General features: G+C 47.9%; 3 protein-coding genes across 3 annotated transcripts in view; 1 reads left to right on the top strand and 2 right to left on the bottom strand.

The window, feature by feature from the left end:
• Positions 1–5,851: 5,851 nt before the first annotated feature.
• On the bottom strand, positions 5,852–14,985 carry ARL14 (ADP ribosylation factor like GTPase 14). The gene has a single exon (XM_050308035.1). The coding sequence runs from the start codon at positions 10,055–10,057 to the stop codon at positions 9,482–9,484; it is 576 nt and encodes a 191-aa protein (XP_050163992.1). The 5' UTR covers positions 10,058–14,985; the 3' UTR covers positions 5,852–9,481.
• On the top strand, positions 12,914–16,683 carry B3GALNT1 (beta-1,3-N-acetylgalactosaminyltransferase 1 (globoside blood group)). The gene is made up of 2 exons (XM_050308034.1): positions 12,914–12,940; positions 14,979–16,683. Exons 1-2 carry the CDS (start codon positions 12,915–12,917, stop codon positions 16,033–16,035), a joined length of 1,083 nt encoding a protein of 360 aa, XP_050163991.1. The 5' UTR covers position 12,914; the 3' UTR covers positions 16,036–16,683.
• Positions 16,684–16,912: 229 nt separating this feature from the next.
• The window catches only part of PPM1L (protein phosphatase, Mg2+/Mn2+ dependent 1L), a 68,902-nt gene continuing 61,073 nt past the window's right edge, over positions 16,913–24,741 (bottom strand). The window contains exon 4 of the mRNA XM_050308032.1: positions 16,913–23,361. Coding sequence (XP_050163989.1) covers positions 23,012–23,361 — 350 coding nt within the window. The 3' untranslated portion in view covers positions 16,913–23,011. The remainder of the gene's footprint in view (positions 23,362–24,741) is intronic.

The following is a 24,741-nucleotide window of genomic DNA, read 5'->3' as shown; positions in this document are numbered from 1 at the left end:
GCACCTGATTTTGTATTCGCTCCCCTCACGGAGGGAAAGTTCACACTTTAATCTTTCCCCGCACTATACTTTGTGTTCATTCCACTCACGGAGCCGAAAGTTAACAGTTTAATCCTTCCCCTCACTACGCTTTGGATTTGTGCCCCTCGTGGAGCCAAAAGTTAACAGTTTAATCCTTGCCCTCACTAACTACACTTTGGATTCGCTCCCCTCATGGAGCCGAACTGGACTTTCTGTTCGCTCCCCTCACGGAGCTGAAAGTTCGGCAGTTTAATCCTTCCCCTCTCTAGAGTTTGCATTTGCCCCCATCATGGAGCCAAAAGTTAACACTTTAATACGCCCCCTCACTACAGTTGGTATTTGCTCCCCTCATGGAGTCGAAAGTTGGCGTTTTAATCCGCCTCGCTGCACTTCGCGTTCGCTCCCCTCACCGAGCCAAAAGTCAACAGTTTAATCCTTCCCCTCACTACACTTTGGATTTGTGCCCCTCATGGAGCCAAAAGTTAACACTAATCCTTCCCCTCACTAACTACACTTTGGATTCGCTCCCCTCGTGGAGCCAAACTGGACTTTGCATTCGCCCGCCTCATAAAGCCAAAATTTGCCAGTTTAATTCCTCACCCCACTACACTTTGTATTCACCCCCGTCCCAGAACCACTCCTAGCTATAAAAAATTACTTACTGGAAATTCATGTCTGACAAACTATTGCCTTTTGACAGTGAGTCTTCAGAAATACAAAAGAAATCTAATTCTGCGCCTTTTCCGTGCTGCAGGTGATCAAACTACAGAAAGTTTGTGTTTAGAGAGATCAACAAGAGCCTGGAAAACAAAGTGGTTTATTTACAAAATACCCAGTGTATTTCCTTCTGAAAGCTCACAGCACCCATGATATCTGGGACACAGCTTTAACTTATTATGAAAATAAGTTGTATGTGTTTGTATATAGATATATATTCTGGCCCGATCCTGCATGTGGTCTGTACTCACTTCTAATGACTGAAAAATCAACCAGGGGTTGTGGGGATTCCTCTCTCTTGTCTTGCATGTTGATAGAAAAGAAGTCAAAGCTCTGGTGGGAAATGCAGCCTCCCAGGCGTGAAAACTGAGTCACTGAGTCACCAAGTCACTCAGAGACTGATGAGTATCCGAAAAAAGAACTTGGTTTAGCTCTCTGTGAAAACAGAGAGGATGATTTTTCAGACTAGGAGGAACTGTGTGTTTGGATGTTTCTCAGAGGAGGAGGCTCTGATGGCTCCAGAGAGTTCTCACCGAGACCAGGAGTGGCAGAAGCTGAGTCACCACAGCCACATCTGTTGCATAAATGTAGCAGCGATGTCACAGCAGCACGAGGAGGGTAAATTAGTCAGGGCTAATTAATCTGCTGGTCTACTGATACGTAAAGTGTTCTATTCCAGCCTGGTATAGGGACAGCAGCCCCTTCACATCGCAGTCTGGGAAGACAAAAAGGGCATTTTCTTGATACAGCTATTTACACTTTAAAAACTAATGCACTTTGTCCATCTGACAACATGGAGACTACATGGAGAAAGAGTGAAAAAATCATCTCTTTAGTTAGTGCTCTGTCTCATTTACAGGCTGGCAGAGCTGGAGAAGAGAAGGCTCCAGGGAGAACTGAGAGCCCCTTCCAGGGCCTGAAGGGGCTCCAGGAGAGCTGGAGAGGGACTGGGGACAAGGGAGGGACAGGACAAGGGGGAATGGCTTTAAACTGAAAGGGCGTGGGTTTAGATTAGATATTGGAAAGAGTCCCTGATGAATAATGAAATTGGACTCTAATCCATTGTGTTACATTCCTGCCCATGCCCTTGGCCTGTAACTAGACAGGCCATGAAGGTAAAACATGCACACTGTCCAGAAGTTTATGAAAGTAAAGCCCTTTTCTTCCATCATCACATTTCTCATCACCACCTTTGCACATCTTTGCTGACCCAAACGTGCTCATCCCACCTCCACCGCCTCCCTCTGTCGCCCCCGAGTACCCGAAGCGTGTGCTTTGGGAATGATGGAATTGGAAAGGCAGCACATCCCGGAGCGACCGGACTGACTCAGCGCCCCAGCTGGTGACAGTGACCTTTCAGTGGGGTCATCCCTGCTGACCTTCCCTCTGCCTTCTTGGAAAAACATTGACAGAGTCAAGGGGCTGAGAATAACCACGTTTTATGAGTAACCATTTGAAAATAACTGAGAATCACCCTGGAGAATCCTCCTTCAACTCCAGAGCTGCCTTTGGGCGTTGCTGCACCCCCAGGTCCAACCCCCCCCTCTGACATGCACAGTTCCCTTCTGTGCCACTTCAGTGAAACACAAAACATGCTTCGCTCCTCCTAAATTATGTATGGACCGAGGAAGACAATCCTTCGGCGCTCTTTGATCTGGTTCCATCTGAAGAATAATTTCTATTGTGACTTCACTGAAGACATAATCAGCTGTTAATCAGGCACGCTTTGTGTAACTGTAGTCTAATTAATCTGTTTGGCTCTCTGAGGAACAATTACCACGTTGTTTGTGTTTGATTTTACCTCAGATCTGCGGTGCAAAAACACTCAGAAGGCCAATTTGGAAGAATAGACAGGATTCCCTCTGAATTCTTGATCCAGTGTCATTGGGCTGTCTTTAAAAACACCCAGACAACTGGATATTTTGAGTCTCAATTAGCTTTTCCTAGAAGGATACTTTTTGGCTCAGTGTAGGTGTCTACAACATAATAAATTATGCATAAAACACAAATTCTCTTGTTATGATACTGCTCAAACTTCATGTGCTACTGCAGTACAAAGCTCTGCATCTTTGATATTTTTGCATAGTTCTCACATTGGGAAACAGTACTGCGAGGATGAATTTTTTATTAGCAATATATATATAAAAATTATATTATGTATTTACTAAACATATATTTAGGTAAAAGGCAGTTCCTGCGAGTGGCTTTTCACAGCAGGTAAAACTATCTCCCTACTATAAGAAACAAAGTGTTAGGTAAAACCTCAAAGGTTTGTGGTGCACATAGAGAAATTCCCATTATCCCATTATTCCCATTAATCCTGGGGTTTATACTAATGGAATAGCACTACTGGTAGGATATTTTCTGCATATCTTTTATCTGGTGTGCAAACACAGCGTTGTCCTAAAGACAGGTCTGAAGGTGGGTTTGGATGGAATTTGGCTGAAGGCCTTTGGATGACAGTGGGAATAAAAGATGTGGCCCACAGACACTGAAACAGCTCTCCTGTCCCTGGCTACGTTCTGATCTCAGCCTATTTCTGATCTCAGCACTTCTGTTTTAATATCACTTTTTGTTGAATAGAACCTTTGATTTGGGGATTGCTTTTAATTTCCACTGGTGACATTTTTTTACAGTTCAGTTTTTAGTGCACTAGATCAGACAAAATTATAGATCAGGAAATGAGCATTGGCAAATAATGTTTCTTGGTACGAGAGCTGGAGTCAATCCCAAAAATCCATCAGCTGCAAATAGCCCAGGAAGAACAGGAATTGATCATCAATCAGCAGATTGTGGAGCTGCACTTCCCTGCCTGTGTTCCAGCTGCTCCACCTTCCCAACAGAACAATTCCCTATTAAAGGCAAGGGAAGAAAATTTACCTTGAGATAAAAAGTGAGGAGATACGTAGTGAAATGAGCTGTTTGGGTGTGGCCTGAATGATCCAGGGATATAGTCTGTCCATTTTCCATTCATTTCCAAAACAAATCCTTCCTAAGAAGCCCCTGGTAGCACCACTGATGGTAGGACAGGCTGATCCTCAGAGCTGTGTCAGAAAAATTAATGCTATTATATGCTTAGATGATTAAATGCTGGTGTGAGGTGTGTTGGACACAGAAACACTGAAAGGATCCCAAAGCCAGCAGCATTTCTGGGAGCATCTCAAAATTTAAGCTCTCCTAACCCTGCCAGGGAGCAGAGTTTAGCACATGAAACGGCATCAAATCCAAGATGCATCTCTGAGGCAACAAAAATGTAAATGTCCAGATGCAGATTGCCATTGTCAGGGCTGCTCCCTCTGACAGGAAACTGGAATAGGCACTGAGGAAGGAATTCTGAAAGGCTCAGGGCAGAGATGTGAAAACACTTCAAGCTTGCACCTTTGTTTCCCTGTAATGAAGAAAATGAGGGCTCTGAGCAGCTCCAAGGAGGCCCCTTCTCCCAAGGATTAGGATTGACATTTCCTTGATTTCCCGCTGTCTGACAGAGGGGAATATTTCTATTTCAGCTTTCCTTTGAGGGGGAATAATGGCCAAAGAATTTCCCTGAAATACTCAGCATTTTAGCAGCTTCAGGAACTGAAGATCACCGAGATCAACCCTTCCTTTTAATATTAATTTCTTTATATTCAAATCTCATTTTAGCTGTGAACTGGTTTTCAGGGCTCTTACAAATCACAACCAACTTCATGTGAAAAAAAAACCCCAAACAATAATGGCAATTCCAGTTTAGGAATCTGCTTGTTTGGACCTCACTGTTGTGAAATTTCAGTGCCACGAAGTTCTGTGCTTGTGAAATGTTCATCTTAAGGCATAACGAAAACAACTGTGAACTTGACATTTATCGGAAATTCATATTTAACAAATTGTTACTATCAGATTTGAAATACTTCATGCCTGAAAATAGATCCCACCAACACCGTCATTAGGCTGGGTTTGTTTAAAAGAAAAAAAAGCGAGGTACAGTATTTTTAGCTGTGTGGTTTAAGCCTCTCGGGACGAATCTGCAGCCCCCCAGTTTCGTTTTGCTGAGCTGCAGGACACCTGACACACCACAAGATGTCTCAGCAAGGAAACACTGACTTCTATGCAAGAATTTTTTTTTATAATATCGGTCGGTGAGATAAAGATTTTCTAGTGTTTGCCTTGGCTTTTAGGAGCACATGGGGAAGAAAAGCCTCGCAGTGTCAGCAATAAATGATTATTTGAAATAATCAGTGAACCAAATGACTCGTTGGAAAACCTTAAACTTCCAAAAGGAGAGGCTCAATCAACTCTCAATAAGCATTAAATCTTCCTGTGTAGGTTAAATGGAAGAATTATTTGAAAGTATATTTGATTTCCAAGCCATTTGATTTCAATAGTGTGTTCTATATTTTTAATTATTCATACTCAGGGTTCATATTGGTTGGAGTTACTACAAGCCAGTTATTTGCATAATAATTTCTCTCGGGTTCCATCTTCGGGGCCTCATGTCACTAAAATCCACGAAGCTGTTTCCTCCAGCATGGAACGTTTTCAGAGGGAACCAGGCAACTTCTGACCTTTTTTTCTGTAACATCCTCTTTCTTATTTTGTTTAACCTTTTCCGAGGTATTCAGGCTGGGTTTGTATGCACACAAACACATTGTGACCAATATATATATTTTAAATACATTGAACCTTACAGTGCAAATCCTCAACAAAGGCACAACTACGTGAATTCGGTCAGAAATCCATGGCCTTTTGTCGGGAAGAGCTGAGGAGATTAATTTATCAAACATTAATTAAGCTGTTTGCAAAATGCCCTTTACATTTTGTTTGCATCCAAACGGTAGGAGGGATTCTCACAGGAATCTGGGATGGTCCTGTACAAAACAGAACTTTTCAAGCCTTCTGGATCAGTTGAGGGAAGGTTGAGAGCTCCACATTCTTCCTTGATTAATGTGTGTGCTTTAGATAAAGCAACTGAAAACTATCGATGAAGGCACAGTTACCCTTTAACGGCCAAGGAGAATTCCAAAGCGGATTAGCCTTTGTGTGGATCAATGAAATTGTTGCTGCAGCTCTCGACTAGATTTGCTAAAACAGAAACAACACACGTGGCTCGGGTTTCAGAGCCTGGTGGTTTATTAAAGTCACAAAATTCCTTGTTTTAGCAGATATTTCACCAGATTCGGGCTACTTTTAGCAGAAATATAAGAGCTAGAAACTTCTCAGCAGTGCAGAAACCCAGAACAAAAAGGTGATCTTTGCACCAAAGACAGCCCTACAAGGGAACAGATGAATAAATATGGGGAGAACAAGGAAATAATAAAAACTACTCATCAAAAGATATGGGTCAGGGCCTGGTCATAAAACCCTCCCAGCCATCGGCAGGAGCTTTGCACACATCGTGGGAAAGGAGTGCTTGGAGGAAGGACCCGGAGAAAAACAATGCCATGGGATTGTAAAAGTGTTTGGGTAATTCCAGGCACGAGGAGTGGCCTGAGAACGAGCACAAAAGCACCCTGGAAATCTGATAAAGAGAGCAGGAAAACAGACCTTGCCTTTGGGATACCTGGTGAAGGACGGGAAGGGGGGAAAGCTCTGCTGGGGGGACACCTGCAGGAACACAAAGTGATGCACAGTCTGCTAAAATCCCTTCAAAATCACATGGGTTTGGACTTGTCCCCGTTCATGAATTTACATTTGCAAATGGTCCCTGCAGCGTGGTGTGTGCTTTGGAAGCAGGGCCTCCACCCTCCAGAGCTTCCATCCTAAATTACAGAGCCTTGGATAATCCAGGCTGTGGGATCTGAGGAGATCCGTGTCCAGAATCTTGTGCTGAACAGAAATACTTGAGCTAATTAGAAGTGGAAGAAGCCTGATTGTGGCTTGGGTCATTTGCTTTGGGAGGAAAACTTGCTTTGAGCTCTTTAATGTTTATGCAGCACTTCAAGGGATTGTTGTCTCCCTTTGCAGTAGTCCTGAATTCCTCAGACATCACACTTGCCTCTGGATCTGCAGTGCTCCATTTACTGGAGAGTTGTCTTCCAGGCAAAGGAGGAGGGACTATTACCATCCAAACCTGGAGTGCTCCACACCTTCCCTTAAAACAGCATTTCCATGAGTTATTTCAGATCTCAGGAAGCCCATCGTGACTTCACACCACAGTGATCCTGTCAACAAGTGGCCAAAAGGGCAGGCCCCCATCCTCAACATTTACACTGTCCTCATGGACAATCTGTCAGAGGGCACAGGGTCCTGCATGCCCTGGGTCTCACAGATCCTTCTGCCCCTTTTCACTGCCACACAGGGCAGGTGCTCAATATTCCAAGTTCTCACCTTCCCAAAGCCTCCACAAATCCTAAAATTGCTTTTAGTGAGTGACCTATAAAATTGTAAATAATGAAATAAAATACAAAAAAACCTATCCAGGAATAACTTTTGCTTATGGTGCTGTGGAATGCATTTTTAGCAGCAGTAGAATTCCACTCTGCTGTGCTCTGAAACTCCAACACACAATTCTGCTCATCTTGCTCAGCCAAGCAGCTCCAAAGATCCCAAACTCTCTGGAGCAGGATGAAGCTGTGAAGCACCTTTGGGTGTGATTTCACCACGGAGCACCTAAGGAAGCCCTTGAGGATTCTGCTTATTCCTGCAGGATGGAAAAGACCAACCAGCAAAGGAACTAATTAAAGGCAGGCTCTGTGGATTGATGATCCCTTGGCTCTGCTGTGGCTCAGAGGGAACATTTATCTCCCTGGGGATTCCTTTTGTTCCTCATCAGCCTTGCCCTCACTGGGGGCACTGCTGTGGTCACTTTTCTCTGTCTCACTGCTTTGTTTTTAATTGAACATTCAGGCATGTGATTCCTTTGAGAACCTGCACCTCCAGCTCGATTGATATTTATTTTAAAGCTTCAAAATTATTCCCAAAGGTTGGGGTCTCCATGGGCAGATATAACAGGCTTCACTTCTCTGGGAAACCAAGCTCTTAGAAAATTCAATTTTTAAGTACTTGATATTCCGTAAAGTGAATGGAATAGGGTTTATTTCTCTCCTTTAAAGCATAATGTAAAATATTTCTTCAAGCTGATGTGTCATTTGCTGTAATTTGATAACCTGCAGAAGGGCCTGTGTGCCTGAAAGCTTGTTCTCATTTTTAGCTGTATGAGCCGGTCTATTATAGGACTTTATTTCTCCCTTCAGAACTTGCTTCTTGTCTAATTAGAGACCCTGGTGCACCCTCATTAAATCTCTCCAGAGTGTTTCTCCCTGAGGGAGTCCCGAGTCCATGGAACTAAATTGAGGTTTATAACAGACCCATGATTGGATTAAGAGAATTCAATATATACCATAAAATGCAAATGCTTAGGAATGTATTGATTTGAAATATTACTTCTTTTAGCATTGAATTGTGCTGGGTTTGGAAAACTCATGTTAATGACTTTTAAAGATCTTCCTGGGGACAGAAGACGATATTTTGTATTGAACTGAAATCATCAGCCCAGGCAATGAGAAATCCAGATCCCTGCTCTCCTTTTGGCTCAAGGTGAGTCAGGACTTAGCCCCTGGTAATCAGTCTCAGCAGTAACAACAGCTTCTGTTTGAGAAACCTCCCTTTGTTTACTATTTCAGCAAATTCACCTGATGATTTTTTGCCCTTTGAATAATATATTCATGAGACACCAGGGGAGGGCTGGGTGACTTTATTGCTGTTTCACCCTCCTGGAACTTGAAATTCCTGCCTGTTTATTAGTAAGAATGAAACCCAGTTTTCCTCTGTGAATGACTTGGCATCATCATTTTGTCACCAAAAAAAAAAAAAAGGTGCACAAGAGGACCCCTTTTCCAGGGTCATGGCCACGACTTTTCCAGAGCCCGTGACTGGGAAGTTCATTTTCCTGAGGTGCTGTTGAGGTTGAATGACTTGTCCGTGGTCAAAGACTGTGGCAGGAGTAGGGGATAAAAAAATCCAGGTATCTAGGAAAGCATCCTAAGCACTGGGGCATCCCATCTTCTGCCAAGGAGGCAGAAGGAATTGGGCTGGATTTTCTGGGACTGTACAATCAACAGTTCAATGATCTCTTTTCTCCTGCTTTTACAGAGCAGGCCCTTAAACTGTCAGCCTTAAACTGTTTCCATGGTTGATAGAGTTCAATTAGTCTTCCAGTTATCAATCCTTCACTGCCTTAATTCAGAATACTAATTCCCTCCTTCAGCCAGCAGGAAATCTGCACAGAAATGCAGATTGAGGCTGATTGAGGGGCAGATCCTGCTTGTTAAAATCTGCTTGGAGTAATTGTTTCTAGAATGCAGTAATAGCCAACAAGTTCTCTTGTACCTCATTAAGCATTTAACCTCTAAACCCACTATTTCATATTAATATATATAAATATACATATAAAAGAAATACATCCACAGAGTATTTATTACAAAACAGCATTTTATCATTGCTGAACAAATTACTTGGCTCGTTTGCATCTTACAAAATGACCTGATTTTAAGGGATTTAAACGCTTCTCACCTATTTTGTTTCCAGGTGCTCAAGTCCACCTTTCTCATCGTTCAGCAGCCACATTTCTGAGCTGAACAACCCCCAGCAAATAAAAAAAAAAATAATAAAATGCTGCCGAGTATAACAGTAGACCTCAATAGTGTCAAAGTTCTTTATAAATATTTATGTATAACAGTTCTCCAGGCTCCAATATTTCCAGGTTTGGTCTGTCCAACAAAACACGTTAACATCCTCCAGAGTTTGATGCCAGAAATCCTTAAAGTGTTCAGATTTCCTTCAGGATTGTGAAGGACTCCTTGGATCTGCTGTACTGTTTGGCGAACGTGGCCACCCTTTGGAGAGCTTCTGCCAGCCCCTCTCCCGTGATGGCACAGCAGGGCTGCACGTACCATGTCCTGTCACTGCAGAACTTCTTCATCTTGAACCTCCTGGTGATCTCCTCAGCGTTCAAAGCCCCGGGCAAGTCCTGCTTGTTCGCCAGCACCACGACCGGCACGTCCCTTATGGAGTCGTTCTTCAGGATGAGCTCAAACTCCCTCCTGGACTCCTCCAGCCGTCGCTTATCCGAGCTGTCCACCACGTACAGCAGTCCATCTGCACCCTCCAGGAAATTGCTCCAGACCTGCCTCATTTTCTCTTGCCCTCCGACGTCCCAAAACGTCAGCGTAAAATCCTGCCCGATTTCAATCATATCGACGTTAAAGCCGATGGTCGGGACGGTCAGGAAAGCATCTTTGTACCTGAGCTTGTACAGCAGCGTGGATTTCCCTGCACAGTCCAGCCCCAGCATCACTATGTTGGCCTGCTTCACTCTGCGGGGTTTGGTGTTCTGGTGGCCCATTTCTGCCCTGCAGTTCCCCTCTCCAGCCAGGCTGGGATGTTCCCCCTCTCTCCCCTGAAGCCAATTTGCATCGATGTCTTTCCTCCTCCGGGAGATGAAGCACAAAGAGGCAGGAAGGGGAAGAAGCAGCTCCGTGCTCTGCAGTCAGACAAACCTCTGTGCAAACAGCCCGTGGTTTATCGGGTTGATAACAGCCCAGCAGCGTTCCTGAAGGTGCACCCTCCGTGCCAAGCCTGTGGGTGGGACACCATGAGTAACCTGCCAATTGGTCACGGGCACAAAGGTTGCTGCCTTCCAGCAGGTCTGAACATCCACACTTCCAGGCCCAGCAGCCTGGCTGCGCTCCCTGATCCGTGGGCTGGGGAAAGTCTGCGTGCTCAGAGATCAATTCCCTGTGTCCACATCCATTTTGGGAAAGGAACTGTGTATAAACACAGCCAGTGAGGAGGGGAAATCCTAAGGTTTGTCCACGCTTATCAATCCATAACCTAACAAGGTGCCCTCAAAGTGCATGTCTCAGCAACAAACTGATGCCACCTTGAGTTCTGTGTGCAGTTTTGGGCACCAGAGTATAAAAAGGATATTAAGGTATTAGAGGGAATCCAAAGGAGGCCACAAGGGTGGGGAAGGGTCTGGAGAGGAAGCCACAAGAGGAGCAGCTGAGGGCACTTGGTCTGTTCAGCTGGAGGAGGCTGAGGTCAGACCCCACTGGGGTCTTCACCATCCTCCTGAGGGGCAGCAGAAGGGCAGGCACTGATCTCTTCACTCTGTGACCAGTGACAGGACCCGAGGGAACAGCTGGAGCTGAGTTGAGGAGGTTTAGGTTGGATCTCAGGGAAAGGTTCTTCCCCCAGAGGGTGGTTGGCACTGAACAGGCTCCCCAGGGCAGTGGGCAGGGCCCCAAAGCTGCCAGAGTTCCAGGAGGGTTTGGACAACGCTCTCAGGCACAAAGTGTCCTTCTTGGGGTGTCCTTTGCAGGGCCAGGAGTTGGACTCGATGACCCTGCTGGGTCCCTGTTAGCTCAGTGTGACTCTGTGATCAGTGGGTTCTAATCGGAGTCTCCCCAGGCCCAGGGACTCAATCAAACTGTAAGAGAACTTGAAAGGTGGGCTCTGCTCCGGCTGCCTCTGACCACAGCACTGCCTCCTCCTGCCAGGGCTGTGAGCGGGGGTTCTGTCTGCATGAACGAGTTTAACTGCACTCTGTGTGATGGTATAATGAGTAAATGCAGACCTTACAAACCACTCATCGCTGAGACTCTGCCGCCTGAAATCAAAAACCTCTTCATTCTGCTCTGCTTTGTGCTTGTCCACTGATGAAGATTTCCTTCAGTAAAGGGACAAGACAAGAATCAGGGAAATAACTGTGTCTTGATCATTTCTTTTGCCAGCATTCTAAGCAGTAAAATAAAACAAGAGGAGATAGAAAATTTAGACTATTATTATTGAATTCCTATTGAGTCTCCATTTTTCAGACAGTAGACAGACCTACGCTGGGCAGGCCTAACACATACCAAGTGCTGCAGTCCTTGCTTCAGAACACACATAATCAGCAAAAAGATGTGAAGGTCTTGATGGCCAAACGAGCTGCTGACTGATAGGACAATCATTCCAATAATTACGACATTGATTGCTCACATATTACACGTTGCGTAAAACCAACCTCAGCCTTGCCAGACAAGTTATAATCTGGTATCTCTTGAAGCTAAAAGGGTTAGACCAGAACTAATTGGGGGCAACAAAAGATGACAGTGCTCAGTGCTGTGCATTTTTCATCGCTAATAACACGTATGGATTACGTGGAGGACTTTTTGCAGGAGCAGGTCACGATGTATTAAATCTGGGAAGGAAGGGTTTGTGTTTCCTTATAAATAATGTATAGGAATGAACTGAAAGATGGGGAGGCAACTCTCTGATGTGTAATACAGTCAAATGAATCAGAATTCCCTGGAAAAGTGTGCAGTTCTGAGGAAACATGGTGTCTTGAGCAAGGGCAAAGCCTGGCAGGGAATGGATGGTGCTGTGATTTGAAGCTCACACAGTTCTCTGCTCTGTGCTTGCTCCAGCTGTGCTCAGTGTTTAAGGTCACCACTGTCATTTCTAACATCAGGCTGTCACCTCACAGCAGTGATCAAGCAGAGCCTGATTTTCACCAGCTAATTAAAGTGAAGGCCAGCACGGAGCAGCTGCCCTGGGAGGGCACTGTGGTCTGGTCATCTCTAACTGTAGCAGAGCCCACACGAGTTCGGTTCAGAGCAGGATCCTGTGATCCAGAGCCACTTCCAGTGAGGATTCCCTGCACTGCTTCAGAGCTCACCACCAGTGTGAGATCAATCCGCAGGACAGGGTGTGATGCAGCTCCCGCTGCCGGGTTCTAACCCCGTATTTGCTCCTGAGCACGGATGGAACATCCACCTTTGCTTTGTCCAAAGGTGTGTTTGGCCGGCCGGGCTCGTGTGTAGGGTTTGCCTGCAGGTTCGCTTGCATAACCCCGAGCCATAAACCCGGGGACAGCTGATTTAGCACCAACTAATCTGCGCCTAAAACTGCGCACAGAAACCAAACCCGGCAGCTTTGTGTAAACTCTGCAGGTGGCCGAGTTGCCCGGGCAGGTTATTCCACTCCGCGCCTCGCTAAAGTGAGGTGGATGCTGCGATGGAGGCAGTGGATCCTCCCCGGGGCCATTCCAGCGGCACAGGCAGGACGGGGAGGAAGCGCCGCTTGCTCCTCCCGGCCCTGCCCGGCCTTAGCTCGGGAGGGATCGCCCGGGATCCCCCGGGATCCCGGCGGGGGAAGGCGGGGACCGGCGGGGCCGCTCCCGGCGCTCGGGGAGGCGGAAGGGGAGGCGCCGCTTCCCGATGCCCGCAGCGCCAGGAGGGACACGGTAATGGCAAATTGCAATGGGAATGGGAGCGGGGGACCCCTCTGGCCGCGGCTCCGGTGCCCGATTTTAATAAAATCCACTGGGAGGGCTTTAACTCTGCCCGGGCTCAGCAGAGCCCCTCGCACAGCCCTCCCTGCGCTGCTGCATCCAGAGCCTGGAACAGAGAACCGGGGTGGCTCGGGCGGGCAGAAAGGAGAGCAAGTGGTTGTTGGAAAGTCCTTTAAATCAGTTCTTAGAGTATTGTTACCCCGGCGTCTTGCAGAATTTCCCCTAGATTGGTAAAGCGCAGGGAGAAAAACATGGAATCACTGGCTGAACTGGGTTGGAAGGACCTAAAGGATCATCCAGTTCCACCCCTTGCCGTGGGAAGGGACACCTTCCACTGACCAGGTTGCTCAGAGCTCCATCCAACCTGACCCTGGGGCCAGGGACAGGAATATATTTCCAAATGATTTCTGCTGGTAGCTTTAAAGAGTAAAAGGATTAATTTTTCTATACATCTAGCCTTAAGATACTTTAAAATCTTTAAATTGGACGATATCATGGTTATTGGAATTGTCAGTCTTCAGCGAATAGGAGAATTTCCCACCTTTGTCCTGCCAAGCATGTCCGCACTCCGTGATTCCCGGGCTGAAGCAGAGTGTGAGAGATGGATCTGAAATCCCTGTGGAGCGTGTTCAGCACGTGTTGCCTCACATTTGTTCCAGAGTTCATCGGTTTGATCTGTTGGCACCATCTCAGAGCCAGCGAGTTGTGAGCTTGGAAGGAAATGAAAGGAATTCCCTGGCAGGAGCAGTTCCTGGTGCTGCTCCTGATGCACCTGCTGTACAGCTGGAAGGGGACAACTGCCAGCAAATAAAGTTACTTACTGGTTTTGAGAGGGATCACTCCAAAATTCTTCTATTAAATACTTATTTATACAAAATTGCTTTAAATCCATTTTAGAGATACATCTTTGGTGAATTTTAACGATACATCATTTGTGAAATGTGCTCCAGATTTTTCTTTTAAAGGTTGATGAATTTAAAGCCAGATCCTACACAGGAATATGAGCAAATCAAATCCCCTTGGATTCTGGTGTGCTGTGCTGGGGGTTGGATTTATTTGTCAAATACAAAACATTTACAAGCCCTGTGGTGATATTTTTTGAAGATAAACAGTAATTAATCGTGCTGAGGAACTGAACCTTCCATCACCCTTGCTGTGTCTTTGTGAGTACTTTACAGTGCAGGGTAAATGTCATTACTGCAAACATCCCAAATCCTCTGGAATTCCTAAAGATGTCCAATGTATGAGCAGAGCATGTGCAGTTTTAAAGGAATACAGGGAAAGGAAACAGTGGTAAGTGGAGGGTGCAGGGTTTAAATTGAGTTCTGGGAAGATGTATTGATTGGAATCTCTAATCCTGGCACTGCAGGAATGGCTTCTGCACAGATTCCATGGGGTTTGGAAGTACCTGCTGAGGACACACACCAGGTACAAGCTGTGTGTCCCAAATCCAAACATGGCTTGGGTAATGGTAAAAATGGTGATGGTTTGGGTCAAAAATACCTTTACTAAATCACTTGATTTAATTAAATGAGTTGATTTTTACCTTCTTTCTCCTTCAGAACAAGCAGCTGCTCAACCCTTCAATAGGGGATGAAATATTTTTGGGTGCTTTTGCTGTCTTGGCTGATCTACTCCAGCTCATACAAACTAATAGGAAAAGAGAAATCCCACATTTTGAAGCCTCTGAACTTCATAGCCCTTGGATTTTGTTCCTTCCTCGGGGTGGAATCGAGTGGGGGCCGTGCCAAGATCTCTGGGATGACAGCACTGACAGAGCTCAGGTTGATGCAGAGGGGATTCCCAAGGTGACAGCCGTGAGGTTTCCGTGCAGACCACGCTCCGTGGAGCATCCATGGAGTGCAGGATGGAACAGCTGCACCAGGGAGGCTGGGATTTGTCTCCACACCACACCTCCTGCTGACACTTAAGGAGAAGGTAATGTTTGGATAACACCACTCTGAATGTTGCTTGTTCCTTTCTTTTCCAGCAAGAAAGATGCCCCAGGACTCGTGGGATGGATTCTGAAGGTCAGCAGTGCACTTCCACACGCACCGACCATGACGCTGGTCCCAGCGGGTGCCACGTCCACCAGGCCCCTGCAGTGGGTTTTTGTGTTCCTCCTGGTGTTCTCCACGCTAACAACGCTGTACATAACCTTTCCTTCCAAGGCTGTGCTTGAGAAGGTGAACCCGATGTATTTCTACGAGTATGAACCCGTTTACAAGCAGAACTTCCCGTTCACGCTGCGGGAGCGCTGGAAGTGCCAGGACGTCCGCCCGTTCCTGGTCATCCTGGTGTCTTCCAGGCCCAGGGAGGTGAAGGCCAGGCAGGCCATCAGGATAACGTGGGGCTCTCGCAGCTCCTGGTGGGGCCACCGAGTGCTGACCCTGTTCTTGCTGGGGCAGGACACCCCTAGAGGAGACAGCGCCGTGGAGCTGTCGGTGCGGGACGAGAGCATCCTGTACGGGGACATCATCCAGCAGGATTTCAGGGACACCTACGGCAACCTCACCCTGAAGACCATCATGGGCTTCCGCTGGGTGGCCGAGTTCTGCCCCGGCACCAGGTTCCTCATGAAGACCGACAGCGACGTTTTCATCAACACCCCCAGGCTGGTGGAGTTCCTGCTGCGGCGCAATTCCTCGGAGAACCTCTTCACTGGTTACCCCCTCATCAACAACTTTGCCTACAGGGGCTTTGACAAAACCAGATCCATCTCCTACCGGGAATATCCCTTCAGGTCGTACCCTCCGTACTGCGGTGGGATGGGCTATGTCCTGGATGGAAAACTGGCCCTGAGGATTTACGAGCTGATGGGCCACGTCAGGCCGGTGAAATTCGAGGATGTCTATGTTGGAATTTGCTTAAACATCCTTAAAGTCCCCGTCAGTGTCCCCGAAGATGCCGAGCAGTTCTTCCTGTATAGAGTTAATTTTGATGCCTGTAAGTACAGACACCTGATCGCAGTTCACGGCCTCACACCGAGTGAACTCATCCAGTTCTGGCAGGATTTGTCATCCAGCAGCTCTGTGACTTGCCTTTGATTCTGGATTAACAAGGAAAACTTAAACCTGTTTGGTGTAAAAACATTTAAAGGGCAGGGAAATGCAAACCAAAAGCAGTTCTAGTGATGCCTTTTGACAACGCTGCAGTGGCAGCATCTCCCTGGAACATCGCAGTGCTCTTAAATAAAAACACCAGGAATTCATAAAGCACTTTTCCATGTGCACTCAGGGTACTTTGGAATGCTCAGGGTACTTTGGAATGCTCTGTCCCATCTGCCTCTGACACCTCCCCACGTGGTCAGCTCCAGGGATTTCTGCCTGAATCTTCTGGAATGGAGGAAAAGTCACCAAGGAATAATGTTATGCCAAGAAACCAGCTTTGAGGACGCTTCCCAAATTCCTGCCTGGATTGTTTTTGTTGCTTTATGGCCACTCTCAATTATTTGTTCTCTCAAAACAACCTTCTTTGTGTGTCTCACCTCTGTGACCCTTCTGAGAGTGTCACCCCCGGGTATTTAAAGGTATCACCTCTGTCATGCTTCCAAGAACACTCCAAGCCTGTGGGATCTGCAGGAGCTGATGGGAAATTCTGGGAAAAATGGGGCACTTTTTGTGTGTGTGTCTCTATGGTTATAAAATAAAACTGCTTTGGGGTCTCGGACAGTGTTCCCAGACTCCTGGGGGGCAGGTGGAGTTCATGGCTTATGAGATATCCCAAAACCCCCACATAGAAACATCTCTGTGCGTGTCCTGATGCATCCCAAGAGCTTTGGAACCCCCAGGGAAGATGAAAGCAGAATCATTTCCTGGGGGATTTGTGTCTGTTTCTCAATTGGTTTCCTCCCCCCACACTTTAGAATGCAATAAAGGAAGGAACCCCCCCGATATTTCTATTTAAAGGAGACAAACTCTGCCCTATGTGTAAAGACCGGTTTTTAATCACTTTATTCATAATCAGCAAGGCCCAGTTTTCAGTAGTTTACACTTCTAAGAGACAACAATACAGAATTTGCAGTTGCATGAACATAATTAATCTGGACACATCCACTACACGGGGAGGAGACTACGGTGACATCCTGGCCACGGAGCAGCTCCCATTCCCAGGGATTTTTGTTTTTGCCTGGCAGAATTCCACAGTGTCTCCTCGAGACAAACCACAGAGAGGTGCAGAAACCTCCAGGAACCACGGGGGGGAGGTTTCACCAGTGCCTTCATTCCCTTGTGGGCAGGATTGAGTTTGGCTCTTTCCAAACAGCTGCACGTGGGGCTTGGGGTGGGGTGGGGATCGCAGGATTTTTAGGTATAAAAGTGAGGGTTTGGGGACATCACTCTCCAGACAAGATGTCAGTGTTCTAAGGGTGGGTGTTAAGCTCAAAGTTTTTAAAAAATAAGGGTGTTTTTTGTTGTTGTTAAATAGCTGAAGATACAGTGTTGGGTGAGTGAGGGAAGGATGCTCCTGTGTTTCCAGAAACAGGGACAGCTGTGCCACGGGTTTGGGATCTGGGATTTGATTGCTCTGTGGGCAGATCCTGAGAGCTCTGTGAGAAACATCTGCCTTGTTCTTCGATTGTTTTTACACCTCAGAACCCACCCCCCTCTGTTTTTCAGGAGCCTGCCATGCTGCCTGTTCAGAAATAAATTATTTGCCACAAGAACGCTGATGCTGCAGCACAGTCTGTATTGCTTCCCCACCCCCCCAAAAATGGAACTGTGGCTCTGCAGGCTTCAGAAAACAGATAAAGCAGAGAGTGCTCCTGGTGAGGGAGAAAGGAGGGTCACAGAGGACCAGACACACACCTATCAAACCTGCAGCTCTTTGGGGTTTATGTGCCCCAAGTGCTGACACTGCTCAGGGTTTGTACACACTGATCAGTTTGAAATGAATTGTCATCTGCAGCGACAGCGACTCTGCAACAAATCCCACTGGAAAACAGCCCTGGTTTTCTGAAAAAAAAACAACAAACCCAAACCTTTCCAAATTTGGTTTGTATTTGAGTCTGACCTTATTATTGCTGTAAAGTTCCTAAATGTAAAATTCCTAACTAAGCTCCTGTTTCCGCTTAAAGCCATGATTAGGGAAGTTTTTAGCATGAGCAGCCATGCAAGAGGTGAAAAACCTGCAGACCATGAGCTAATCTAAGAACTGAACTCAGGGGTGGGCCCAAATTTTATTGCATCTGCCTAAAATAGTGTACTAAAAATGCCTAAAATTTTTCCAGATCCTAAGTTTTGTTTGTTTGGTTGGTTTTTTTCCTCTTATGCAGTAAGTTGTTTAAAAGCTGTAGTAAATCAGAATTCCAAGTACTTGTGATTTGATAGGGATCTCATTCCTCCCTGGGAGGGTTGGGGGGCCCTGGCACAGTTGTCCAGAGAAGCTGTGGCTGCTCCTGGATCCCTGGAAGTGTCCAAGGCCAGGCTGGAGCAACCTGGGATAGTGGAAGGTGTCCCTGCCCGTGGCAGGAGTGGAACTAAACAACCTTTAAGGTTCTTTCCAACCCAAACACACCCTGGGTGGAATAATTCACACACTGAGGGCTCACAGGTGATTTTCCAGCCCCTGCTCCTGTTCCCTCTGGAGCTGCTCCACTCTGGAGTTTGCCCTGTTAAAGGCAGGTGGGTTTGAGCTTTGGAAAAATTGCCTCCCTAAAGGGTTGGCCATTTCAATGCAGGGGAAAAGTGCTTTATTTCCCTATTTTTAACTCATTCACAGAATCACAGAGTGCTTTGGGTTGGGAGGGACCTTCGAGACCATCTCATTCCATCTTCCTTAGGACTGAGCAGACAGGAACTGACCTAATCCAGGAAACCCATGGAAGTGGGGTTTTAAATTCCTCAAGAATTGCCCCTGAGCCTCTTATTTATGGTTCTAGAAAGGCTTCAGCTGCATCCATTTGCTTACCAGAGCACCCAGACCACCCAGCAGAACTCTGAGTTACCTGAGGGAGAACTCTAAACCAGCTGCTTCCCTAAACCTTGCCTGGTCAGCACCGTGGAAATAAAACCAATTAAACTCCAAATCAGTATTAACTGTGTAGATCTCTTTCTTTTTTGCTGAGTCCTCAGGTTTAGAAAGGTCATTTCTGAATATCTGGAGCTCACCAAGGGGCAGCAGCTCCGGGCTCTGCAGTTGCCAAATTCCAGCAGAACACCCTCAATTGTAAACTTGGAATTTTGTACAGAGGCCTAAAAAACCTCCTTTGGGAAACGAAAGGCTGGTAAGTTGTGGGGTTTTTTTGTAGTAAAATCACTCACTAAATGGCTCTCTGTGTGAAACAAGTATCAGCTATGTTAGCAATATATCCATATTATTTAAAGCAGGGCTGTCCTGTGTCCTGAGAGGCAGCTGATGCAGCACTTCAGTTCTAACTTCTGGAGCCTAAAACCTTCCCAATGTTTTACTTTTATCCCTGTCAATGGTTTAAACTCTGGAAGAACAGCAGCAGCACCCCAAGTCAGTGGGCAGTCCATGATGCTGGATGGCATTTGCCTTATTTATATTTATATTTATATGAAATCTAAACAATCTCTCAGTAAAACTGGCTCATTCGTGTCAAATTGGGTATTTTCAGACCTTTTAGGAGTGGAGGTGATGCCACCCTCACAGTGTCACCTGTGCCACCCTGGGGGATGAGCTCCCTGTGCCTGGTGCCGGACGGTGCGACAGAAGACGATGTGGGATGAGTTTGGTGTGAAACAAAACCATGTCTCCTGCCAGCCCTGAGATGAGCAACGAACTCCTGACTCCAGCCTGGGAGACAAGGGGCAGGGGGGACTTGAAATCCCTCCCGTTTTGCCACAGGGGCCGGGAGAGCTGCTGTGGAATTGCAGGGAATGCTGCGGCGTTCCCAGTGCCAGGGCGGGCTCGGGCCACTAGACGGAGCCACAGTGCCACCAACACAGGCAGGGAGAGTCCCAGCCCTCCCAGGAATTCCAGGAAGGATCAACCTGTCTGAACCTCCCCACAGTGTGTGATCAGAGCGACGAACTCCACGGCAATCCACGATCCCAGTCCTGATCACCGAACATTGACACGTCCCACGTGAGTTAACTGGGACCTTGTGACATCCCACAGGGAACAGCCCCAATTCCTCGAGCACCGGACCAGCTGAACTACTGACAAAGGTACATTTTGTCACGTTGGACCACGGGAAAGATGCTCTTTGGCAGCAACTCAGTCCATCAGTTCTGTGCCCCGGGAGGCTCTTCCCGAGGGCACCGATGTCCCCAACAGAGCCACTCGGGCTCCAAAGAACTTCCATGGCAAGAGGAGCTCCCAGCTGTGTCCTGGCCACTGTCCCCAGGAGGCAGCTCTTTCTCTGGAGAGGTGCCCAGGCAGCAGAGCAGGCAGAGCAGGTGGGAGGAACCCCTCGTGCCAGGGCAACCCTTCCCAGCTGGAGGATGGAGGTTAAGGCAGTGGGAGAACCCTGGATTGTTCAGGTGGCATCAGCAAAAAGGTGCATCACTCACCCTCGCCGTCCCCCAGCTGTGTCACGACGGGATTTGGCACAAATCAGCGAAGTTCAGTGGAGGTTTGGGGGAGAAGCTTTGAGGATTGGCAGCAGAGAGCACTGCTGGGCACTGGGCATGGAGCTGGGAGAGCACAGGGAGCCTCTCACCTCCTCCAGGCCTGCAGCTTCCAACCTAAAGCAGCTGAAACTTGTTTTTTAGAGTAATAAAAGCCCAAGTCACCAGGCTGGACAGAGATTGTTGGCCTGGGTGGCCAGGATGGTGCTGAGGGATGGGGAGAGGAGGCTGCAGAGGAAGCTGAAGCTGCTCCAGCAGCTCTTGCTGCAGCTGCAGACACTGGAAGGTTGGAGCAGGGCTGATTGGTGCCTGCCTGGAGGGGCTGGGAGTGACAGAGGGAATGATCCTGGAATAAACATCCAGGCAAACCCCTTCTGTCCTGCACTGCACTGCTTTCCTAAATCCCGAGAGCAGGGTTTGCTTCCAGAGGGAGCCACTCTCCCACTGCTCCCTCATGGCTGGGAATTCCTGCCACCTCGTTTTCCTGTCTGTCACGAGTGCTGGAGCACAGCCAGTGAGCCAAGCTCATGGATCCCTCAGGGATGCTCTGGAGAAGGTCATGGATCCCTCAGGGATGCTCAGGAGAAGGTCATGGATCCCTCAGGGATTCTCCTTCTCTCCTGGCAGCTCCCCAGGCTGTGCCCTCCACAGCAAAGCTGGTGCAATGGGACCTCTCCTGTGAAGGACACAGGAAAGGCTCTGCCTGGAGCTCTGACTCTGCTGCTGTGCCATTCCTGGCTCCAGGACTGAGCACTCCCATGGAAATGCCACCCCAGGTTTGCATTTCCCAGCCTTCTGACCTCAAATACCTTTTCAAACCAAAATAACTGAAGTGCTGTGCAGTTTTTGAGGTTTCCTGGGAGCTGCTCGATGGAGCTGCCAAGCTGCATTGCCAAGTCACTGCTCAAGGGATTAAAAAAGTCAGGAGCCTCCCATCCTCTAGGGAAGGAGCAGGGCTGGACACTTCCCTCTCCTGCTTTCCACTTTTGAAAGGGCTCTACCTGGAGTGTGGGCTGAGCAGAGGCTGCCAAGGGGATCCCCTACACATTTTGGACAGCCCTGGTAAAGGCAACAGATCCAACTGAGAGCTGTGATTATCCCCAGCAAATTAAAGGAGGGAGGTTCCTTGGGGAAGAGGTGACCTAGGAACAAAACTGGAAAGACTAAGATGGAAATTCCCTCTCGAGCAGGAATTTTATGCTCTTTGATTTTTCTCCTTGAGAGACTCAGACCTGCTCAGCACCCAAGAACAGGCAATGCCAGTTAATGCAGCAGATCCCTGATTCCCCTCCAGACCCAAACACCAACAACCTCCAGCACCCTGAACCTTGAGCAGATGGTCCAGGACCACGTTTTGCAGGGAGATTCCAAGGATTATTACAATTATCCAGCCTGGTCTGTTCATCTCACACAACCCTGCCCCTCTGCAGTTGTTACCACGGGCAGAACAAACTTACACCAGTCCCAGGTTCCAAAATACAATTCAATACTGAAAGTTAGATCTAAGCAGGCTTTTCTCTAGATTTAACACAACCTTTCATCTCTACTGCTGCCTGGCATTTGTACATTATCCCAAAACACGGTTCTGCCCCGGGATGAACACCACGAATCCATCTGCAGTTGGTACCAGGGATAACCACCTGGACAGCCCTGACTGGGGTAGCTCTGAGGAAAGCCCTGCTTTGATGAGTTTCCCAACAGTCACTAATGACATTAATTTTACCTTGCATTTCGCTTGCCAAGTCCAAAATAAGGTCAGGGTGACTCCTGGTGCAGGACAGACATTCTGCTCTCACAGCTGAGCTCTTTTCTCATCCAGGAGGTGTCAGAACCTCAGAGTATTTTGCTGAACTCTGCCATCAGTTGGTTTGGATACAATATGGCCTAGAACTGTTACAGAGTAATGCACAGCCTGGATAAACTTGTGGCTTCAGGTAATTCAGCAGCTCTACCTACTCACATGCTTGGCAGGGATTTACTGGGGTGGGGGGAGGAGGTTAAATGAAGCGAGAGAGCCAAGAGTGTGGCAGCAGGGGCAGAGTTGGCTCCTCTTCCTCCTTCATGCCAGAGGCCAAAAAAATCACCAACCTTTTCCTGTTCAGCCTTATCACTGTGGCTTAAAGGGATGAGGAACATGGGCAGTGCCAGCTCTGGGGAAAAGCAGCAGCACTGCCCTGACCCTGCCGTGCAGCTGGACCCACCCTGGAGCGTCAGAAACGGGAGGGGAGCGGTCGAACCGCACGGGATCCGGAAAGAAAACGGTGCAATGGAAGGTTCCAGTGAGTTCTGGAGGAGCAGCGAGGTTCACAGGAGGCAGGGGCAACATGGGCAAACTGAACTGCTGTCACTGCTCAGCGTGGACTGGTTGTACTGCTCCCGGTGTCAAGCACGGAACGGAGGCCGGAGGGATCCGCTCCTCCCGCGGACGATCCGAGCGGCTTTCACTCGAGCTTCCCGCTGCGTGCGTGCCGAGTCCAGAGGGAGCCTCTGCTCACTGCTGCTCCTCTGCTTTGCTGCTACTCCTGAACTTCACCACCATGACCGTGATGTTGTCGGGGCAGCCCCTGTAGAAGGACTGCAGGACGATGCTCTTGGCCCCGAAGTGCGGCTCGTCCAGGCGCTCCTTGATGAACCTCACGGCCTCCTCGTTGCTGAAGGCGTCCCACAGCCCGTCAGAGGCCAGGATCATGAACTCTGGCTGCAGTTTGTCCAGGTCAAAGCTGAGGATGTCGGGGTCGGGGATCACCACGTTGAGGTTCTTCAGGGGGTAGTCCCCCAGGGAGCGGGACATGGCCAGGATCCCCTGCACGCGCCACGAGCCGTTGAAGCTGATGAAGCCGCCTGCAGGGAGAGAGACACCAGCACTTAAAGCAGCTCTTTGAAACCTTAAAAGCCTTTCTCTGGTTCCTGCCAGGCCCAGCCCAAACTCCATCCTGAGGGTGCTACAGAGCTCAGCGTGCTGGAGGTGCCTTCAGTGCATCTTGGAGTGCTGAGCTGGATTGCAAGAGGAATCGGGAGTGGATCTGCTTGCAACCAAAGCAGCTCCCCCAGAGAGACCCACAGCTCATGAGACAGCACAGGAATTCCTGTTCTACACAGCTGACTGCTCAGGAAAACCCCTGGCGATGTGCAGAGATAAAAACAGCGAAACAAACCTTTACATTCCTGTTCGTGAACACCTTTTCCCATGTGGTTCACGTTTCCCATCCCAGATCCCTGAAGGAGGCAGCACTGAGAACACCCTGCAGTGGCACACACACACCTCCCTTCAAGGCCCAAAGCAAAGAAACAAGTGCAGAACCATTTACAGGCTCTTCCCAAACCGCCTCTGTCAAACAGGACCAAAAATCCACGGATGTGCCGTGGGATCCGACTGGTTTTGTCATCACCAGGATTAAGGATCTGGTTGAATCTGTTTTCTTTAGGGCTTGCTAAGAGGGAGGTGTGTTCAGCACTGGCTGCTCCACAGGGCCAGTGTGCCAGGAATGGCAATCAGGCAGCACTCAAGGTCACAGAGGAGAATCTGTGGCACCTCCAGTTCCTGTGCATCCATCTGCACACCAGCAGCTGTTCCATCACAGTGTTCCTGTCATCCTACCAGGGGGAGGAAAAGTCACTCGAGGACAAACAATTTGCAAACATGGAACGTTAAATGTAGGACAGGGTTTTCTATCTGCACACTGTCTGCTCTGGTGTTCTTACAAATGTCTTTGTTCTTCCTTCAGCCTGGGTGTTATTTGTCACCTGTCTCCTCAGTCTTCCCGTGGCATTCCCATTCCTGGCTGGCTGATCTTATCTGTAAGTCCCCTCTGCTTTCAGGTGAAACTATTTCATTTAAGGATTCTCTGTTGCCTACAGGTTGAAGCTTGATTTGTGTGAAAACCAGCAGAAACAAAGCTCTTGAACTGCCTGTTCTCATGAACATTCCTCTGGAGCCTCCATGAGGTTTCCTTCCCTAATCAAAAGGAGGAAGGACTTGGGAGCCTCCTCTTTGGAAGCACAGCCAAGCAAACCTTACTCCACATTTACTCCAGCTCTGCAGGCCGAGCTTATGTGGACAAAGAGCCCGAACTGCCCCGTGGCACAAGTGGGTTCCTGAAGTGTCTTTGGCACTTCTAATATTTTCTTTTATACAGGAATCCATATCAGCTCCACAGAAATGCTCAGGAAAAGCAAACACTGCAGTGCTGGCCGTGCCTGGAGAAAAAGGCATTAAAGGAA

Source organism: Myiozetetes cayanensis, unplaced genomic scaffold, assembly GCF_022539395.1.
Source record: "Myiozetetes cayanensis isolate MyiCay16 unplaced genomic scaffold, myiCay2020 scf13, whole genome shotgun sequence".
NCBI lineage: Eukaryota > Metazoa > Chordata > Aves > Passeriformes > Tyrannidae > Myiozetetes > Myiozetetes cayanensis.
The sequence above is the reverse complement of the archived record's forward strand: the minus strand, read 5'-3'. Positions and strand labels throughout refer to the sequence as shown.

Coding starts and splice junctions, on each gene's coding strand:
- B3GALNT1 (XM_050308034.1), top strand. CDS start 12,915: ATGCCCGCAGCGCCAGGAGGGACACG. Junction 12,941..14,978: donor GCAGCGCCAGGAGGGACACG/GTAATGGCAAAT, acceptor TTTCTTTTCCAG/CAAGAAAGATGCCCCAGGAC.
- ARL14 (XM_050308035.1), bottom strand. CDS start 10,057: ATGGGCCACCAGAACACCAAACCCCGCAGAGTGAAGCAGGCCAACATA.